At 48.3% G+C, this 19,154-nt stretch overlaps 1 protein-coding gene across 4 annotated transcripts; it reads right to left on the bottom strand.

The window, feature by feature from the left end:
• Positions 1–1,096: 1,096 nt before the first annotated feature.
• Positions 1,097–18,481, bottom strand: frmd4bb (FERM domain containing 4Bb). Of its 4 annotated transcripts, none has more exons than XM_030353651.1 (23): positions 12,462–12,527; positions 12,061–12,155; positions 11,880–11,972; positions 11,592–11,676; positions 11,230–11,286; positions 11,103–11,125; positions 10,161–10,244; positions 9,949–10,014; positions 9,596–9,653; positions 9,423–9,509; positions 7,419–7,495; positions 7,102–7,240; positions 6,862–7,003; positions 6,441–6,574; positions 6,089–6,205; positions 5,640–5,868; positions 5,244–5,297; positions 4,952–5,093; positions 4,532–4,699; positions 3,267–4,060; positions 2,560–2,707; positions 1,827–1,955; positions 1,105–1,188 (listed from the first exon to the last, which is right to left on the bottom strand). In XM_030353651.1, exons 1-22 carry the CDS (start codon positions 12,525–12,527, stop codon positions 1,829–1,831), a joined length of 2,985 nt encoding a protein of 994 aa, XP_030209511.1. In that variant the 3' UTR covers positions 1,105–1,188; positions 1,827–1,828. The 4 variants fall into 4 exon arrangements, with proteins under 4 accessions (XP_030211074.1, XP_030209511.1, XP_030211670.1 ...); XM_030354480.1 differs by lacking the exon at positions 1,105–1,188 and adding an exon at positions 18,210–18,481 and having other exon boundaries at positions 1,198–1,955; XM_030355214.1 differs by lacking the exon at positions 1,827–1,955 and having other exon boundaries at positions 1,097–1,188.
• Positions 18,482–19,154: the final 673 nt, after the last annotated feature.

Raw genomic sequence — 19,154 nt, 5'->3', positions numbered from 1 at the left:
TCGAAGCACATGTCTCACACAACCATTTATTCATGTTCTCATTTCATTTGGAAAATATTTGACAGGTAATTATGTTTTTCAACAAATATGTAACTACACAGTGACTGTACAAAATGTAACTTAGAGCTGGTTATGGTTTTAGGGCAGTGATCTTCTACTTGTATAAAAAAGTCTGGATTTCCTATGAAAAACAGGTGTTCTCCACATGCATTCAAAAACACATTACAGTACTAACGAAGGCAAATGGGTCTATGAACTGTACTAACAAATACATTCTTATTTAATGTACCGAGAACATGATTAATAAATAAAAACACCATTGTAAGAAATCGATCACTTTTCTTTCCCAGTGACATTCGTGAACATTTTCAACCCCCTTCTTTTTTTATTAAGATCTGGATGAACGTTGTTTCAATGGATCACACTCTAACGACATGACGTTGAAATGAGGATGCTTTGTGTAGCGTCAGCCATCGCTAGACGCCAGTCGTCTGGGTCAGTACAGTGGTCAGGCTGAAGGTCCGCACCTTAACACTGCACGTGAAGCATCGATGCACAGCTTACGCAGCTTGCCCACTGCATCCGTCCGTCAACGGACGACGGAAGGCGTGTCTGACGGATGGGGGAGTGGTATTTGCTATCGGAGCCAAGATCTGATTGGCTGACGGATCCGTTGCAGCCTGAAAAGTTAACATTTTCTCAACTTCTGAACGCAAGAGACGGAGCCGACGGAACGGACGGACCCACAATGAATTTCGGGATCGCCCCATGCAAAGTCAATGAGATCCGTCAACGGACGGATGCAGTGGGCAAGGGGTGTTACTCTGAAGACGCACAGACACAGCGGTCGATGGCGGTACACTTGAGCAACGCCTTGGGTTCCTCCTCCAATCCAAGGCACGTGGGAAAGTTCAGAAAGTGTCAGTGATGCGTTTGGAGACGTCATGGAACGATAAAGCAGTCGTGGGTACTTGCAGATGAGACGCGGACACAACGTTGGGGCTATGGCAGCCGGAGGGGTGTTCCTCCGACCATTAAATACACTTAGCTTAGACTTCCCCTTTAAGTGCTCACCAGTCACAGGGGGCGGGGGGGGGGGGGGGGGGGGGGGGGGGGGGGGGGATTACTTGTGCCACTGTTTGGTTCTATCTTCAGCTGAGGCTCATGTAGCTTCCACCCAATTGATGCCTGGAAGAAGAAGAAGAAGAAGAAGGAGTTGAGTCTCTCAATTGGCTGAAATCTGTCTTACTGGCCCAAAAGACATCCATTCCTGAGGTTTGAAAATGGAGAGAAGATAATTATGTGAAGTAGTCCAATGGAATTTATACGGTATATACAGCACTAAGTGATATTGCACTCTGATATTATGGAAATATACAATAGAATATTAATAGATAGCAATATAAAACAAACACAATGACGATGGCCAATATGTTGTGATTGCCGACTCAAATTCAAACCCTTAAATATTTAAAACATGAATGGATTTATAGCAATGAATAAGTATCTAATGATAAGTATAACAAAGTAGGTCCTTGGCTTTTCTACGCTGCTTACCAGCTGAACAAAATGAGCGGTAAACATATTTTCAGCACAAGGCAAAAGAAAGAAAACAACAAACACAAACACACAAACAACCGAAAGTAAATTGCTCCCGCAAGCGGATGGACGGCGACAAATCAGAGAAGGAAAGAATGAAGGTTCATTGGATTGGGGACAGGGGGACCGGCGGGGATGCAGAACGTCGAGACAACCACAGGGTAATGATGACGGTGGAGGTGCTCTGAGATGGAGGGGGGGCGGGGCCTAGGAGCGGCCGACCTCACCATTAAGCCACACCGCCATCGAGGCGCTGCTGCTCTGAGCTAGCGGGGCCAGCGGCAGCCGCCGGGGTGGCCGGCTCTGATTGGTCGGACACTGTGTCAGACTTTGACACCTTGCTTTCAGGGGAACATCTGCACACGCAGGGTGTCGAGGCAAAGGTCAGGGAGGAGCGGCAGCACGCAAGGAGAGAAAGAGGCAGGGAGACATAGCAGGGCAGGTTATTAGCGTCTGAGTGTAGAGGGCTGGAGGCCTTGTTATGTTTTCATCTACCAGCGCGTGGAAAGGAAAACATAGCCAGGCAGGCACAAAGACAAAACAGTTTCTAGGCAACACAGGGGAAAATATTATCAATCGGCCTGTTCTTTTTGCTTTATAGTAGCATAACTGATGTTTTCTTCTCAATCCATAGAGGAACATAGCGGAAAAAAAGAGAAGTCAGAAAAGAGGAGCGAGAGGGCTTGGCAGCAGGAGCGTTTTTGGAAACTAATTACCAAAGAGCTTCACTCGTGATACCACTATGCATCACCATGGAAATTCGTTAAGCAATCCAAAAGAACCCGTCCCTTCACTATTGGTGTGGTGACGACCAGTATCGACCGGCCATGACTCACTTGTGCCTTCCTTTCCCAATTAACCACACCATGACTCATGACCTCCACTGACGTGTGTCCCCCCCCATCTCTCAGCGGGGGAGAGAGAGTCCCCGGGAGTGCCTGCGCTACACGAGGGCCTCACCTGCTGTGTGTGGGGCTGCGGCTGTTGGCGGCGCCGGGAGCCGCCCCCGCTGGCTGCTGCTGGTACTGCGCCCGGTCGGCGGAGTCGTAGTCCGTCAGGCCCACCGCCAGGTGGTTGCGCCAGGCCCCCGTGCTAGTCGCCGAGGAGACTGCAGGGCAAGCAGAGCCACAGGGTCACGAGACGCCGCGAGCTACGCGCTCTGGTTGTTGTTTGTTCAAAACACAGTCATCTCCAGTGCCAGCTATTGGCTCATAGCTTCTTGCCAAACAGGTCGTTATAGTTAAACAAGACCTACGGATCACCATGGCGATGTGTTTTTACGGTACAGGGAGCGAGAACAAACTATGTGCTGTTGTTGTTGTTGTTGTTGTCGTGCTGTGCTTGGTTATGTCAGGCCATGCTTTGTAATGCTACGCCATTTGATGCTATGTTATGTTACCTTATGCTAGTGTTATGTTATGCCATACAAATGTCATGTTTGTCCATGTTGTGCTTTGGTAATGCAATGTTATGCTAGTTCATGTTAATGTTATGTTCTGCTATGCCATGGCGTGTTTTGCGACGTGATCATTATACAGGGCCTATACATATCATGGTATCCCATGTTATGCTTTCTTAATGTAATGTTATGCTATGCTATGTTAATGATATGTTTTCCTAAGCCATGGCGCGTTTCGACCATTCCCCAGGCCCTGCACAGTCCTCACCAGAGGAGTAGGAGTTGGTGCGGCTGGAGTGGCTGAAGGGGGCCGGCAGGGTCTGGTAGCCCAGGCTGAGCTGGGAGCCCGTGTCGTAGTCGAAGGGCCCCCGGCCGGGCTCCTTCTGGGCCCCGCTGCGGTGGAACCAGCCCCTCAGGTGCTCCGCCACCAGGGCCTTCTGCATGCTCTTGGCCAGCAGCTCGTTGCGGGGCCCCGTGCGGCTGCGCGGGGGCCTCATGGTGGCGTACGGGTTCTGGGACAGGTTGTCGCTGCGGTCGCTGTAGTGGCGGTACCTCTCGTGGCCGTGGTAGCCGTTGACCTGGTAGGAGGGGTTGACGTTGTAGTGGCCCTCCACGTCGCTCTCGTACACGTAGGCCCCGTTGGAGTAGGGCTCGGCGTCGGCGCCCGGGTACCCGGCCCCGTAGAAGGCGTCGGGCGCGTAGTGCGCCGGGGACTCGTACCCGTAGCCGCCGCCGCCGCCGCCGCCGCCCGAGTGGAGCGGCACCAGGTTGGGCATGCTGCCGCTGTTGCCGTACACCTCCACCCGCCGGTGCAGCCGGTGCAGCTGGGGGGTGCGGCGGGAGTCCAGGGTGCAGTAGTGGGGGGCGGCGGTGGTGGCGCAGTAGTCCAGGCTGGACTGGCTGGCGTAGGAGGAGCAGTCCTCCAGGGCCTCCGTGCTGGAGCTGCGGTGCGCCGGCGAAAGTGTGAACACGGGCTTCTCCGTCTCCGGGTCCTTGCGGGGCCGCGGCTGGGACTCCAGGCTGCCGCTGCGGTGCCTGAAGCTCTGGGTGGAGCCGCCCGTCCTGCACATCGCACACACGGGCGTTAGTCGATGCCTCAACTAAGGTAGACAGTTGGTTAGTAAAATAAAAAAGGAGACCGATTTGGGAGAGAGGGAGGTGTATTAGTAAGGGTGGGGTTATAGTAGAAAGTGAAAGGCCTCCCACAAGCGTTTCTGGGCGGCCCACCTACATGTGCTAATCAGTGGAAGTATGCAACACGTAATTGAGGTCAGCTGGCTCAGAGCAGCGAAACCACTTGGCAGGACTTTTGGATCCTGAATCTGGCAGAACTTTCCTAAACGTCGGACTAGCCCCACCGCTGGGCTTGTCGGAGAGAGAGAGAGAGAGAGAGAGAGAGAGAGAGAGGGGGAGAGAGAGAGAGAGAGAGAGAGAGAGAGAGAGAGAGAGAGAGAGAGGGAGAGAGAGAGAGAGAGGGTATTCCACGGCAGCAGCGAGGTTCAGAGCATCGGAGGTTCAGGGGAAGAATCCCACCTGAGCTGACTGCTGCTGTAGGCATTGCGGGTCATGACAGGGGTGGGCGGCATGCTACGTGGGTCTTTGGCAGGCCTGGGGAGGGTTTTGTAGGGGCTGCTGCCACTGGAGGAGACCTCCCTCGGACCCTGGTAGTGCTGGGAAGGCTCCTGGCCTTCGTAGGCTAGCCTGCAAAAAAAGCCGTGTGTGAAGAAGATGCAGGCAGCGATCCGGCCCAAAGGAAAGAAAAATAACTTGTGCAAACATGTCACTGCAAACATCACGCGGCTGCGGGTGAACGCCAGCGGGACGCTCCGCTTCGTGAAGGCAGCGGGCGATAAAAGCTGCAGGACGGGTTTCTCTCCGATGTGAGCCCCGGGGCGGGCGCGGCTGAGGGAGGAGCGCTGGCAGGGGGGGGCAGGGGGGGGCTGCGACGCCTACCTGCTGAGGTTCTTCTGGTGGTGGTTTGAGGACGCCTGTCTGTCCGCCTCGTACTCGGCCCCCAGAGAGCGCATGGGGCTGAGCTGAGGGGAGCCCTGCACCGAGCGGGACCGGGGCCTCTGGCTGGAGCTGTCTGAGTCATCTGGGGGGGGGGGGGGGGGGACGACACGCCGGCATACACGGGGTTAGAGGGAGGCCGTCAGGGGGGGGACACATGAGTGTCAAGATGCGTGGGATCAGTGAGGAGACGTTTGCGCCGTGACTCATTGGGTCCAGCGGATGCCTTACTCACCGTCGTCCAGTGGCAGGCTGGAGAGGGAGCTGCAGTCCGAGCGCACCAGCTCATCTGGGGACATCAGGGACATTAGTTACTTAGTAAGTAGTTCAGTAGTTTACAAAATTAGAATCAATCTAAATCTAAATGACTAAATCTAAATCAATTACAACGAAAGCAAAATAAAGTTGATTTTACCATGATTATCAATTTAAGCAGGTTGAAGCATGAAAAACTAAATGTAGTTCACTTGACCATCAATGTAAGAAACCTGATTTTAACATGAAAAATGTAATTAATCGGATTTCACAATGAATAGGAAATCAAGCAGATTTCCCCCATCACTGTGAAACAAAGCTGATTTGAGCACAAGGACAGCAACATGCTGAAATGAACGAAACGACGGTGTCTCACCCGCGATGATGAGCGAGGCTCTCTGCGTGGGCTTCTTCCCCTTCTTGATCCTGTACTGGTTCATCTCGTCCTCCACCTGCTGGAGTTTGTGCATGGCGTCCAGACAGTTCCTCCTCCGCTTCTTCTTCACCGTCTTGCACAGCTCCGCCTCGTTGGCCAGCTTCTTGGCCGCCTCCACGATCTTCCGCTGCAGGGCGAAGCGGCTCTCCAGGTTCCTCAGATATGGGTCCTGTTGGGGGTCACCCAGAGAGCGGGAAGAGGGGGACAGGGGGTCAAACACGCTACGGATGTCATGAAATTGATTTGTCGCCAAAAATACATGTTGTTTCATCTGGTTTTGATGGAGAAGCCGAGGTCATTATGAAACGGTTGAATGAGGAACTTCATTTGATGGGAAATGGGTCGATGTGGCAGACTTCCCGCATGACGTGATCCTCCTTGTGACAAACCTCGTTATAGGGGAAGAGGTCATCCAACTTGAACGTGGTGCCGACGCGGCGTCTGATCTGCGGCGGTCTCTCGCCGGCGGACAGGGGGTACTCTTTTGGCAGCTTGCCCGTGAGCTCCTGAGATCGCAAGCAGCAACAACAAGAGATACAATCAATAATCAACCCCGATTGTACTCTGCTGAGAAGAAGCAGAGCGGACAAAAACTAAACAATGGTCTAAAATAATGGTTTGACGGAATGGGACAGCATGGAGGAAGGTATTAGCACCAGCGTGTGCTGGTGCTCTGAAGGCCTGCCAGCTATTCCTGGCATCCCGAGAACAGAAGGGGCAGCACAGCGTGTGTCTCCTCACCGCCTCCCTCAGACAGATCTTCCTCAGCTCCTTGGTCTTCTTGGCCAGCACCTCCTGGATCTCCTGCTCCTTCTTCCTCAGCTCGGAGATCTTCTCCCGCTTCTGCTCCTCGCTGGCCTCCGAGTCGGCCGAACCTGTCACCATTATGTCATAGTTTGACCTTTCTGATCATTGTAATGAGCCAAAGTAATGAGAGTCTGTCGGTGGTGTTGGTGGTTATCATTAAATCAAATACATATGTTCATTGCAGTCTTTTCATATTCATGAACTCCTTTACATATCAGGTTAATATTCACATGAGCGATTGTATTACATGTAGTACATTTTTGTGCTCATTAAGTTGCTCAAAATAGCTATTTCTTTGTCATTGTTATATAAAAGGAGGTGTGATGTGGTGAATAAGAGCATGAGGAAGCCCTACCAGTAGACACCAGGCTGCCATTGCTAGCCATTATGTGATTATTCTTCAGCCCTGTGTCTCCTAATCTGCTTATCTTCGACCCTCCTTGCTCGGTGAGATCCATAGCGATTTCCTCCAAACTCTTCGCAGAGCCTATCTTACCCTGAAGACATGAAGAATCCACCGTGAGAGAATTAGCTTTGCGGACACGTAATCACGCAATCCATAATCTTACTGGAAACAAAAATCACTGATACTCACTTTGCTCTGCTTTCTATCCAAGTAGAACTGATGTTGGCTAATGGCCATCACCCAAATGGTCTTGATCAGAGAATGGCTGGCGTACCATGTGTGGATGAGCAGCCCGGTCTGCCCGAAGGTACGCTTAGTCACCGCTCTCCTGCTCGCACAAGAGACATTCCCAAAACAGGCTCCATTAAACGGGCGTTAATATTCAAAGTGAAAGTGATGAATACGTGAGCATAAACGTTCAACATGCTGATGGCGTGAAACGCTTGCTATATACACAGCAAAATGCTTTAAAGGGCCACTTCAGCTCAATGCTTCACTGCGCTCACCGGTGTGGGTCGTTGACCTCTACGGCAAATTTCTTTTCCCGGAAATAAAGGTTTTCCAGCTGCTTCCACTGGTAAAGCTGGGTAGAGGTGTAGGACGAATAACAATATTAAGTTTGATTAGGGCATTCATTGGTTTTCTATAAAGACCGAACTTTAGACACAACACTTTATGGGCTCTTTCAGATTACTGTTACATACGATTACAACTGGATTACACTGTGGATTTCCTGCTAAATCTCCATATCATATTCCTAAAATATCAGCAATATCGACTCAAGTATGCCGTCAAACAGACACCAGTACCACAAGTACCACTCTTCATTTGTTTAGCTTGTTTTGAATGACATAACACCAGACAGTATGAGTTACAGGCTGGCTGCCTTATTACAGCCTGCAGCCCCCAGCCCTCTACCGCCATGTCTGTAATAATCCAGGTGTTGTTGTTGAACAGACTCAAATCCCACAAGCAGACATTTCAGGACTCATCAAAATATGAAGCAGTCTTTCCATCCCCTCCTCCTCCTGCTGCTATCTGCCCAGGTGCTCAGTGGCGGAGATATATACGCACCAGCTATTTTAGCCAGTGACTCATGTTCGTGTCTGGTCGAGGTCGGCAAAGGGAAAGGTATAAACCCCCGATGAACTGACACGCTGCCAAGCAGCGAGCAGGCAAACAGCACAGCGGTAATATGTGGTTTCATGGGGAGACGCCATTACGCCTCAGGCAATCCTTTTCACACAAGCGTTATATCGCCGACGTGCTGAGACAATCACATAGACCTGATGGATTAATGGTGGAGGAGATGAAGGCACATTGAAACAAGGCGGCCCTGTCAATCGTTTCTCTCTGCCAAATGTCACTTTTATGAACACTGGAAATCTAGCATTTGGCACCGCCTACACAGTACACATAAACACACATCGCAAAACATCCAACATCAAAATGAACTTTCCTCTCAAAAGTGAACTTCTTTTGTCTCCATGGTGACGGTCAACATGGAGACGGAAGAACGGTGAGCTCTCGGCCTTACCGGCGGACGTCAGGAGGAGAGGGTCTCTGGGCCGCGCTGACTGGTAATCCCTCTCTGCAGAGCGCTCTGATAAAACTAACTACACTCGTGTGCCCTGTCCTTCTCGATCAGCTCCCAACTTGTCTACTCAGGTATTCTCCCCAGTTAGGCAACACCCATATCCTGCCTCCCCATCCAATTGACATCACCAGTCCCCCCCCCCCCCCCCCCCGCCGCGCGCATGTCCTCCACAACAAGCTGTTGCTCAAGGAACAAGTCTTGCACAAGACCAGCAGACCACACTGAAAGGAGGATGTACTGTGTGCTTCGGGTTAGAGATGACGTCATCGCGCCTGATGGCGATTGTGCGTTAAATCCTCACATGCTAAAACAGAGCCTATTGGTTCCTACATGTGTACTCTTTTCACCAGCCACGTTGCTGTGGGATCAATCACATGGTGTTAAGGGTGTCACTCCTCTGTGTCCACACATGATATGACAACACACATGGAAACAAGACGAGCAGGTCCACCCCTCCTCCTATGTGTGTGTTTCTGAAGCACGTGGGACCCAGTGTTCAACCATGTCCGTCCAGCCCCAGATGGGCTCCAGAGTGAGGGCAGGATAGGGGGAATCGGCCCAATAATCATTACAGGACGTCCTGCTGTCACACGTCATGCTGATCGCTCTGAGGAGGACGTGCCGTGCACGGGAACATTGTTTTTCCGGGGATTCATGTCTGGCCTAGTCTGACCCAGATGCGTTGTGAAGCCCATCCCTACCCCTGCCGTGTGGAAGGAATGACGAATGTATCACAGCGCTGGTGAATCATAATGCTGTGTGTGCCGCGTCCATCTCTACTCTTGCTCTGATCAATAGTGCGTTGCACTGTCTCAAATGAGGTCAGATGTACTTATTAAGGAATAAGTACGCCTTTATTATAGCACTATATAGCACACTTGAGACGCAACAATGTAGAAGTCATTTGAATTACCTTTCTTGGTTTTAATTTATCCTGCAAATCATATTGCCCAATTCCTTTGTAGCTGATTCCAAGCCACCATGGCATTCCTTGCTTGTCCTGGAAGGCAACATAACAATTTATTGAATTGTTTCCTGCTGCAATAACTATCAAATTCCCCTGAACAAGCACAGAGGACCACTCACCTTCACTTCATAATAATGGACGCCGTACGTGGGCAGGGATTCCACCAACGTCAAGTACCTGAACAGATTTTTCAAACAAAAAATATCTCAGAGATACTGCCTCGCTGCCATGAATCAGAGGGACTCGGTAAGCATGCAACACCCTCCAGTGCATTATTGATTTCCATCAGCGTAGGCGAAAATGAGTGCCACACGCAGCAGACAAGGGAAGAGAGACAGAGAAAGACAGACAGAGAGAAAAGGAGTGAGAGGGGAATGATTCATGAAGTTGTCGCAGCAATAACGTCCTCTTATCTGATGACTTGTGGTAAGCAAGCCCTTGCGAGCGGAGCCATTGACTCCCCGGTACTCACCGCACTACGGCCTGTCCTCTGGAGAGTCCCTTCAGCTGTTTGTAGTGCTCGATCACCCCGTCCTCACTGCAACGCCACATAGACACGCCACTTCTTAACCTCAACACCATCATTAATAGCCCAGCGCTAAGGGCCAGGCGCTGGTTAAATTCCTCATGCACACTTGACAATTGCATTTAGATTGACTTTCTGTTCCTTCCCTGCAAACCTACCAGTATGCAAGGGACGGGTGTTCTTTCAGCACTTTGGTGGGCAGGACGGGAAGCTTCTTCAGGTCTGCTCTCGTGTTCTCGTCACTGAGAAACAAAGGCACAAAGAGTGGATGAGAATCAGCCAGCTAAGACCCCCATGTTAACACTCTTAGGACAGTAGAAGTATGGGTAGTCATGTCGAGATGTGCTGGTTGCAGCCTCTGGTGGTCTCTACGTTTTGAATTATAGAAAATGTACTTAAACCTCAATTCAATTCAATTGTATTTGTATAGCCCTTAATCAAGGGTACCATCTCAAAGGGCTTATCAGGCCATGTATTTTTGAGACCTCCCTGACCCTACCCCCCCAGGGGGCAAGAAAAGGGGGAGGTATTTCCCTCCCTCATGTCTTGGGCGTGGTCGATTGATCCAACCACACAGGCCTCTCCTCCGGGCATCCGCCCCCTCCTCAAGGACCCTCAGTACCCAGTACCCCCAGAGCCATCGGGTGCCTGGCCTACTTGATCACACGCTGAGACTCCACACTACAAACATTCATCTCCCTCTAGTGCTAGTGAGTGAGGGACAGATGGCCCTCGCAACATAATCCATGGTAGTCCACTCAAACTCCTTAGCGCCGTCTCCCAAGGAACGCTGTGTTCAACATCCACGTAGCTCTGCTCTCCATCACATATCTGCTCTGCTACCCTCTGGCTTCTATCAGTGCGGTATGAATCGCTAGGCAGGATGGTGTAAATAATCAGCCCGGCACTTTGATGTCAAGCGTAAATTACCAAAATATCGACACACAACATAGGTATTGATTGTTGCCAGCCCGCCCTGCCCCTTTGATGAAACACATGGATTATTGGATGTTATTTTTCCTTCACCTAAAAGCTTGTTATTCAGAAAAATCCTGCAGCAGTAAAAAACGGGCATCAGTTACGAGATTGAACGTCCTTACCTTGTGTAGTCTCCTTTGGCCTCCTAGCAACAAGGAGAAAAAACACATGGCTTCATTACGTGTTCTCATGGTCAACATTGGGGAGTGTTAATGCTTTGTCTGTGTGACAGCCATGAAAGGCACTAACCTGCAGAGCACTCGCGGCTAATCTGAAGACGTTCTCGCTCTCCACCTCGATAATTCCCTGTGGGAGATCAGATTAACCGATGGAATTGATTACAGCCCATCATAACGTGTTTAATGTTCCGTGGGATATATGAACGCCACTCTGTTACCCTCCGATGCCCACTTAACGTACACACTCTGGAGCTGTACAGAGCTGTACAAACCCACAGTCTCAAACCAACAGAAGAAAAACACTGCCCTGCAGTCATTGTCTGGCTTGGGGCTAGGGATATGGATTTGATATGAGAGAATGGAGAAGGTGATTCATCAGTACACTCCCTCTCGCTCTCTGGGTGTCTGAGAAACACTTCGTCCAACACTAACCTGGTAGACGGCATATTTGGCGTTCAGGTAGAATAACTCCACAGTAATGATGTCCTTGAGCTGGGAGATGCTCTCCACATAAAACCTAGGGCGGTGAACAGAGGGAAAAGAGATTAGCTTTTTCTTTGTGACAAAACTGAGATGATCCAATATAGGGTATGCACAACGGCAGGGGGGAACAAGAGGGTATGGCTTGGATTCACACCAGAGCGGGTGCAGGCTCAAGGCTGCCCTCTGCTGGAGGGCATGGGCTCAACAGAGCAAGGAGGAAGGGGAAAGTTGAGTTACCTGACCAGGAACTTGAGGGAGATGGTCCCGCTCTTCTTGGAGAAGTCATGCTCCAGGACTCTGCGGTCCATCTGCAGCCACTTACACTGGCCACTGCAAGAGGTCAGCATCAGGCCGTCAGCTGACATTGAGTGTTAATGAAACCGGGATTCTAAGATCAATATTGTAGCTTTTAACATACTTGTCGTCGACAAACGTGAGTCCAAAGTATTCCTTCTCTTTGAGGTTGAAATGGGAGGACACCAAATCAAGAAGCTCCCTTGACAGTAGTTTAGGCTGTGAAACATAAATTATTGTTAGTTACATAAATAGAAAGCTGCTACTTAGTTATGGATCACCAATCTTAGGTTTTGTGAATGGATGAAGGGAAAGCTGGCTTTATACACAAAATGTTAATTAAAATCATTCATTCCTATTACGAGCATGTAGTTAAGTTAACCATTCACTTTGGAGTACAACTTCAAATTAATTACTAAGCAGTAAATGTGTTGAGCAACTCGAAACCGCAAACAGGAAATTGACGGAATTATGCGGTCCACATTACAACACCACCACGTTATTGACACTAAGGAGATAGCTTACCTGAACCAGCAGCTCTAACTTCCTGTCATCCAGAAGATGCACCTGGCACAGTCTCCCCTCCGTCATCTGAAGGTTAAGATACACAGGAAAACAGAAGAGAGAGAAGGTGATTTATGAAGTCATGGCAAATAGCTAAATATAATCTCCTTTATCTGGTATCTGACAACTGGTTGCCAGACGAGCAGCTGTGATGGAATGAATGTTCTTTCCGGAGCGGAAGGTAGATAGACACAGAGCCAGGTAGAAGGCTGACATGCAGACGGCTTATCAACTCATGATGCAGAGAATGGCAGGAGGATTCTTGAAATCCGTCTTCAATGTGTTTCCTTAAATTTGTTAGAAACAAATCTGTAGGAGGCATTTGGTTGTGAATTGCTATTTTTGATTTCAAAGGAGACTTTTTCATAATACTTTGACAACCTCATATGGGAAGCCTTTTGTAGCCATCGTTGATGACAAGGAACGCATTGTGAGAAGGATATTTCACTATGGTAACCACAGGAAGGATTTGCGGTGCTGCAATTTTCTGTACCATTTTACCTTAAGTTAATCATAATATTACGAAACAATCCTCCACCCAGTGCAACAGACCAGTTAGCCCATTTTATATAAAGTATAAACAGATCATGCACATAACAAGCATAAGCACACAAGGGACAACTCTGCATTTTTTAAGCTGCCTAAGCAAACCTCTAATCAAAGCAGAGCTACGAATGTCCAACACACAAAACCTTCTCAAAACACCTCGATATACATGTGGCCGGCTTAGAAGCCCTCTGTTCCAGAGCTCCACCTGAGAGACGGAGCGGGCTGGTGAAAACGACAGAACCAGGGTAACCAGGTCAACATCACATGCAGCTCACCAACCGCTCCAGGAACATCCGACACAGCTTTTAAAATGTGACAGAATCGGGCCGGTCTCAACATCTGAGGGCCTGGAGCTAGTGGAGCAGCTGCCGTACTGGGAAGGGGCCCTCCATAGGAGGGCCAGGCGTAGACGCACCCCTGGCCAGGCATCACACCGTCCTCTCCTCTCCTCTTCAGAGACGCTTGATAAATCACAGAGCAATGGAGAGGCGAGGCACCATGCCATCGGATCTGCCAGGAGCCCTTAGCCAGGGGCCCTAGCAATGGGGCGAAGTGACCGTTGTATAGTTGTATGAACGGGAGAGGGCAGACTATGCCGGACCCTACACGATCTTTCACAAACTGGGAATTACTACCCATCCTAAACCTCTGCAGACTTGACAGCAAAGGAAACAGAGGTGAATGATAATGCCTTGGACCTCAATCATCCTTTATGACATCCTGATTATGTTGTGCGAAAAATACAGGAATAACTCCTGCATAAATTAAGTTTCCTCTTATTAAATGTTGGTACACCAATAATTCCTTCCCTCTAAATAAATTGAATATTTACTTGGTCACAAAGTGGCTGCGTTACATTTATAGAGTCATATACTGTCATGTAGCCAGTGATTGAGCAGGCCACTAGCTGGCGCTGTTTTAGTCTCTACGGGGGTTCAGGGTCAGATAGTTAGCGTTCCTCCGACGACAGCAATCTAAAAATAGCAATAAGGTAGCGAAGGAAAGGCCTGGATTACTTTAATGACTAGTGTTAAAAGCAATATCGAGGGGGCGGGTGTGGAGATAAGGCGCGGCCGAGGAAACCTGAACCATATATCATCTTGATCTGGTAATCTCCACAGGAAGTGCCTTTTTGCTATTTTTAACTATGTGGAAAACAGACCTGGATACATTTGTATTGATATAATTAGTGACTGGGTTATTAACATTTCTGAGTAAACACTCGCAACGCATGACCAATAGTGACTTATTCCCAGAGTGGATATCATTTTTATCTTAAAAACAAAGGAAGAAAAGATGAGTAGGAGTCCTGTCTTGAGTGTTATGCTCAGCAGACACGGCTGCTTAGTCAACCCAACTAAGCCCATTCAGCGTCCATAAAAGAACAGTCATGGGCCCATGGGGGTTAACACACGCATTAAACATTCACAGACATAAAAAGCAGCGGGGAGAGAAGAAAGAAATGTCAGTCTTTATGATGGTCTCTCTAGAGACCGGACAGACAACGTGGGGGGACCCCTCGCCGCAGGGAGTGGGTTATGCGCATGGACCCCATTTAGGCGCCCGGGGAAAACCGTCCCGACAGCTTGATACAGTACAGGCCCCACAATGAACCCTTTGAACACACGTGTGGGGGTCCCTCTTCCTCTACGGTGTCCCTGGCAGACACATACAAATGTAGGCACTGTTACTACAAATGTGATCTTTAAAAGCAAGAAAATGCATAGAAGGGATCATTACGGATTATCGTCACAAATATAAAATCCCTAAATAAATGATATGAACAAATGAATACTATTGGTTTATTTAATCCCCGTTCTAATTCAACATTGTTGTCAGAATATTGAAGTAAGTTTTCTTCATTTCCAGGTCCAGTTCTTCACCTGGAAGCCACGGTAACGTTGTGACTAGACAAAGTCTCTGTCGTCCGGGTGATGTGACTGACTGTGTTAAAAACGTCACTTTGGTTAAATGTCATGTCCTGGCAACCTTTCTTATCTCAGTTTCCTCTTCCCATGCATTATTGATGGGAGGCAGACTCGTATACTAGCCAAAGTCTACTCGGCCTGATTGCAACCGTGTCCAAATACACGCACTGCCACGGTACAACCCGGACCAGAAAGGTCAATCGAGTAATAATTGGAATTCCTTTTGTATCCCGTTGTTAAAGTTGAGTAACATTTCCCTGTCCAATGAATTGGCTGTTAAACCTGCAAACCGGCTGTCAACATTGTCAAACAAAACAAACATATATACCATAAAAACATAATAACAGCCCATCCCATCCATGGGATATTCCATGGGGTCTGTCACCAGAGATTTCCTCATCAGTGGATGTAAATGAAGGACTCACCTTTGCCCTTTCACCCCCAGTTGTGATCATCTTAAGACATGGTCACATGAAAAAAAAAATAATATATATAAATATATATTGTCACTATTTGCATAGAATGTACAAACTCACATAGTCAATTCTGGGATTCATATTATAATAATAGTATGGCAATAGAATCTGATAAGGATTGGGTTGATACATATTCTATAGCCATCTTTAATTGTGCAGTGCCAAACATTCTCCAGTATCTGAAACCTCCTCAGCGGGATTCATTTTGGCACTGATCTAAATGGAAACTATCACCCTTTATCGCCTAACCAAAGCCCTTCTGTCTGTTGATAATATCCTGGAAACGCCAAACACAACAAATATTTCCAGATTTTGAACATTTAAAATGTATCAATTCCTTTGCTTTACTGATTCAATGTCGTTTGTGAGCCAAGCAGCCTCCTCCTTTGCGTGGGATTTGTGATGCATGCTAATATCATTATGCAGCTCGTTGTTTCATTAACGGGGCCACCTTGTAAAGGACAGCTAATACAGTGATGTCATTCTGTAACAGTAGCCTTCACACGTGAGGAGCGGACATCGAATTACCATAACAATGGAGGGGAAGCAGGAAGAATGCTGGTAATCTAATCTGCTAGAGTAGGAATCCTAGTGTCATCCATGGTCCACCTTAATATAAATAAGAGCCCTGGAAATAGATAAGATTGAAGACATAAGAATATGTCAAGTTATATAAAATGTATCCTGATTAGGCAATTTTTCCTCTTGAAATACAAACAGTCAAACATTTTGAGGTGTGTAGTCGTTATATCATTACATCTATTACTGTGTAATGTATGGAGTTAACCCAACATTATTGTAATATGGACATATTCCACATACATCTCGTGCGCTCAATGTCCTTTATTGACTTGAAGAAGAAGACAAATACAGAACTCAGATGTCGATGTTTACAAAGGCTTCAACCTCAAATGAGAAAACATTTTATTTTGTAAACTTCAATATCACATTTAAGTACATCACCAGCTGTCATTTAACAAAATCATAAAACGACTTCTTCACACATTCACGTCCCAGGCACCACGTAGCAAAGTACTGAACACTTGCCAATTACCAGGTCAATACGACCAACTGGGCCACTGGCTGTCTTCCAAAGCCCTCTAATGTCTCCGCGAGCATCTCATTTACAGTGCGTTGTGTCTGGGTTGTTGCTAAAGCAAACAGCACGCTCTGCGGTTGATTGGTCTGGAACGAGCCTGGCCGCTGCCACTAGTTGCCTTGCCCCTTTGCTCTGGGCTTCACAAGGCCATCCACTCCTTGGCCATCGCTCCTAATGGGCCTCTGCAGGGAGCGATGCTGCTGAGACCAGGATGGTAACAGGAAGGAAGGCTACATGCCTCTGAGTGACAGCCTGTTGTTACAACGAGCACGCTAGTGGACTGCCATAATCCTATCACAGTCTGCAATGACAACACACACAACTACTGATTTTTTGAGTTTACGTAATGGATAGATATCTTTTAACACAAACCCTTCAATTAACTTTGTGGCTGCCCTCCTCTCCACAAATGTGATGATCCTTGGACTTTGTCAGGTTTGTTTAGCGTGCACTGTTTAAAGTGTACAAGAGATATACCTGCCATGTTGGTGTAAAGAATGTATGTGCTATGTCAGAAATATATGTTCAAAACAGGATCCATCGCTGAGACCGAGGTTATGCTGTTGGTGTTGTGTATCCTTACAGTAAGCTGGACTTCAACTCAAACATGTTTTGATGTTTATGATGAATTATAAGTAAGGAAATTACCTGAACCTAAAGGATTCAAAGCTCTAGATATCTCAACAGAGTGCTGTGGCGTTCATCACTGACTGATCTCCACAGGATATCCTGGCCAAATTACAGTCTCAGGTTGGAGCACTCAATTGGAAAGAACCATTGCTTTTTACCTTGTATCCCTATCGCATTAAATACATCAAGAAACGCAAATTAATTGTCAGATAGATAACAGAAGAGGCTGCCCTGGCCCGCTGAGTTCTCTGAGTCCCTTATTTATTGTGTATCCAACACATGCCAATGTTAGCATAGGAGGGGGGGACTAGGCAGAAAAAGTACTTATGGCCTAATGACTATTGTCCTCTTCTTGTGTCTGTACAAAAATCCTGGACAAAAAACAGCCATCGGTGTCAAGGGGCCACAGAGCTGCATGGTCTGAGTCACTCACCACCACACAGGCCCAGCTTGACAGTGTGATGCCATACATTTGAAAGATACATTTATAAATGGTATTAACGTTACATTTTCACTGGTTATTACATATTTTCTAAATAGTATAGTGTATATTATTTTTAAGATCTAAACTAGCCCAATTAACGAGATGCGCTGAACGCCTCTCTCGGGTGGACTGTAAAATTAAGTCATTGTTCGAATACGCATTTGTACTATATCCTATAAACCTCAACAGTGTAATTTAGTCATCCAGGCAACGGATCGTGTGATATGGCCATCTCCAGTGCAGTTGCCACTGACCATGGAGAACAATGAATATCTGCATCTCCGGGCTACTACTGTAGTACATGTGGGTGTATTCCACCTGCTCTATGCCGGCTGCCATTCAGCCCTGGTCTGAATCCAAAACCGAAGATTTAGACTTTCCTCGGGAGATATTCGAGGATCGCTCGACGACCATGTCAGACATAATCCAAAGCAAAGGCGTGAAGGCTCGGTAATCATGAATGACCATCTCCTTTTCGCATCATGCAGGCTGTGTGACTCCTCTACTTTGTCTCCCATTCATAGTGCGATGCCGCATCCTTACCTTAACTGACGCTTTAATTCCAGTTAAAGTGTTGGCTGATGAAATACTGCTTTTCCCCGCATATCAACCCATTCGATTTGTCTTAATCTTTGCCCGGCATTTTCATTCCCATTTTTCCCCACTGAGGTGGAAGAAGCCGGTGTGGGTACCTGCCCACGTCGTCCTCTCGTACGAACAGTGCACGCCTGCCTTGTGTTCATCCGAGCTCACCACGCCTTCAAGCCGCGGTGGTTATTATGTGAGACGAGCTACAACCGGCTACGACCCCCACCCCACCCTCTCCTTCCCTGGCTCCCAGGCGTGCTCGTCTCACCATGGAACTCGCGGAGCGGGGTGCCCCAAATGAGCGTTATTAGCGAGAGGGGGGGGGGGGAGAGGGGGGAGAGAGAGAGAGGGGGGAAGAGAGTGTGTGAGAGAGAGAGAGAGAGAGAGAGAGAGAGAGAGAGAGAGAGAGAGAGAGAGAGAGAGAGAGAGAGAGAGAGAGAGAGAGAGAGAGAGAGAGAGAGAGAGAGAGAGAGAGAGAGAGAGAGAGAGGAGAGAGAGAGAGAGAGAGAGGGGGAGAGAGAGAGAGAGAGAGAGAGAGGGGGGAGAGAGAGGGGGGGAGAGAGAGAGGGGGGGGGAGAGTGAGAGAGAGAGAGAGAGAGAGAGAGAGAGAGAGAGAGAGAGAGAGAGAGAGAGAGAGAGAGAGAGTGAAAGAGAGAGAGAGGGGGGGAGAGAGAGAGAGAGAGAGAGAGAGAGAGAGAGAGAGAGAGAGAGAGAGAGAGAGAGAGAGAGAGAGAGAGAGAGAGAGAGAGAGAGAGAGAGAGAGAGAGAGAGAGAGAGAGAGAGAGAGAGAGAGAGAGAGAGAGAGAGAGAGAGAGAGAGAGAGAGAGAGAGAGAGAGAGAGAGAGAGAGAGAGAGAGAGAGAGAGAGAGAGAGAGAGAGTGGGCGGGACTTTCAGTTACA

This window comes from Gadus morhua, chromosome 1, assembly GCF_902167405.1.
Source record: "Gadus morhua chromosome 1, gadMor3.0, whole genome shotgun sequence".
In the NCBI taxonomy this organism is placed as follows: domain Eukaryota; kingdom Metazoa; phylum Chordata; class Actinopteri; order Gadiformes; family Gadidae; genus Gadus; species Gadus morhua.
This window is presented reverse-complemented; position numbering and strand designations above follow the sequence as displayed.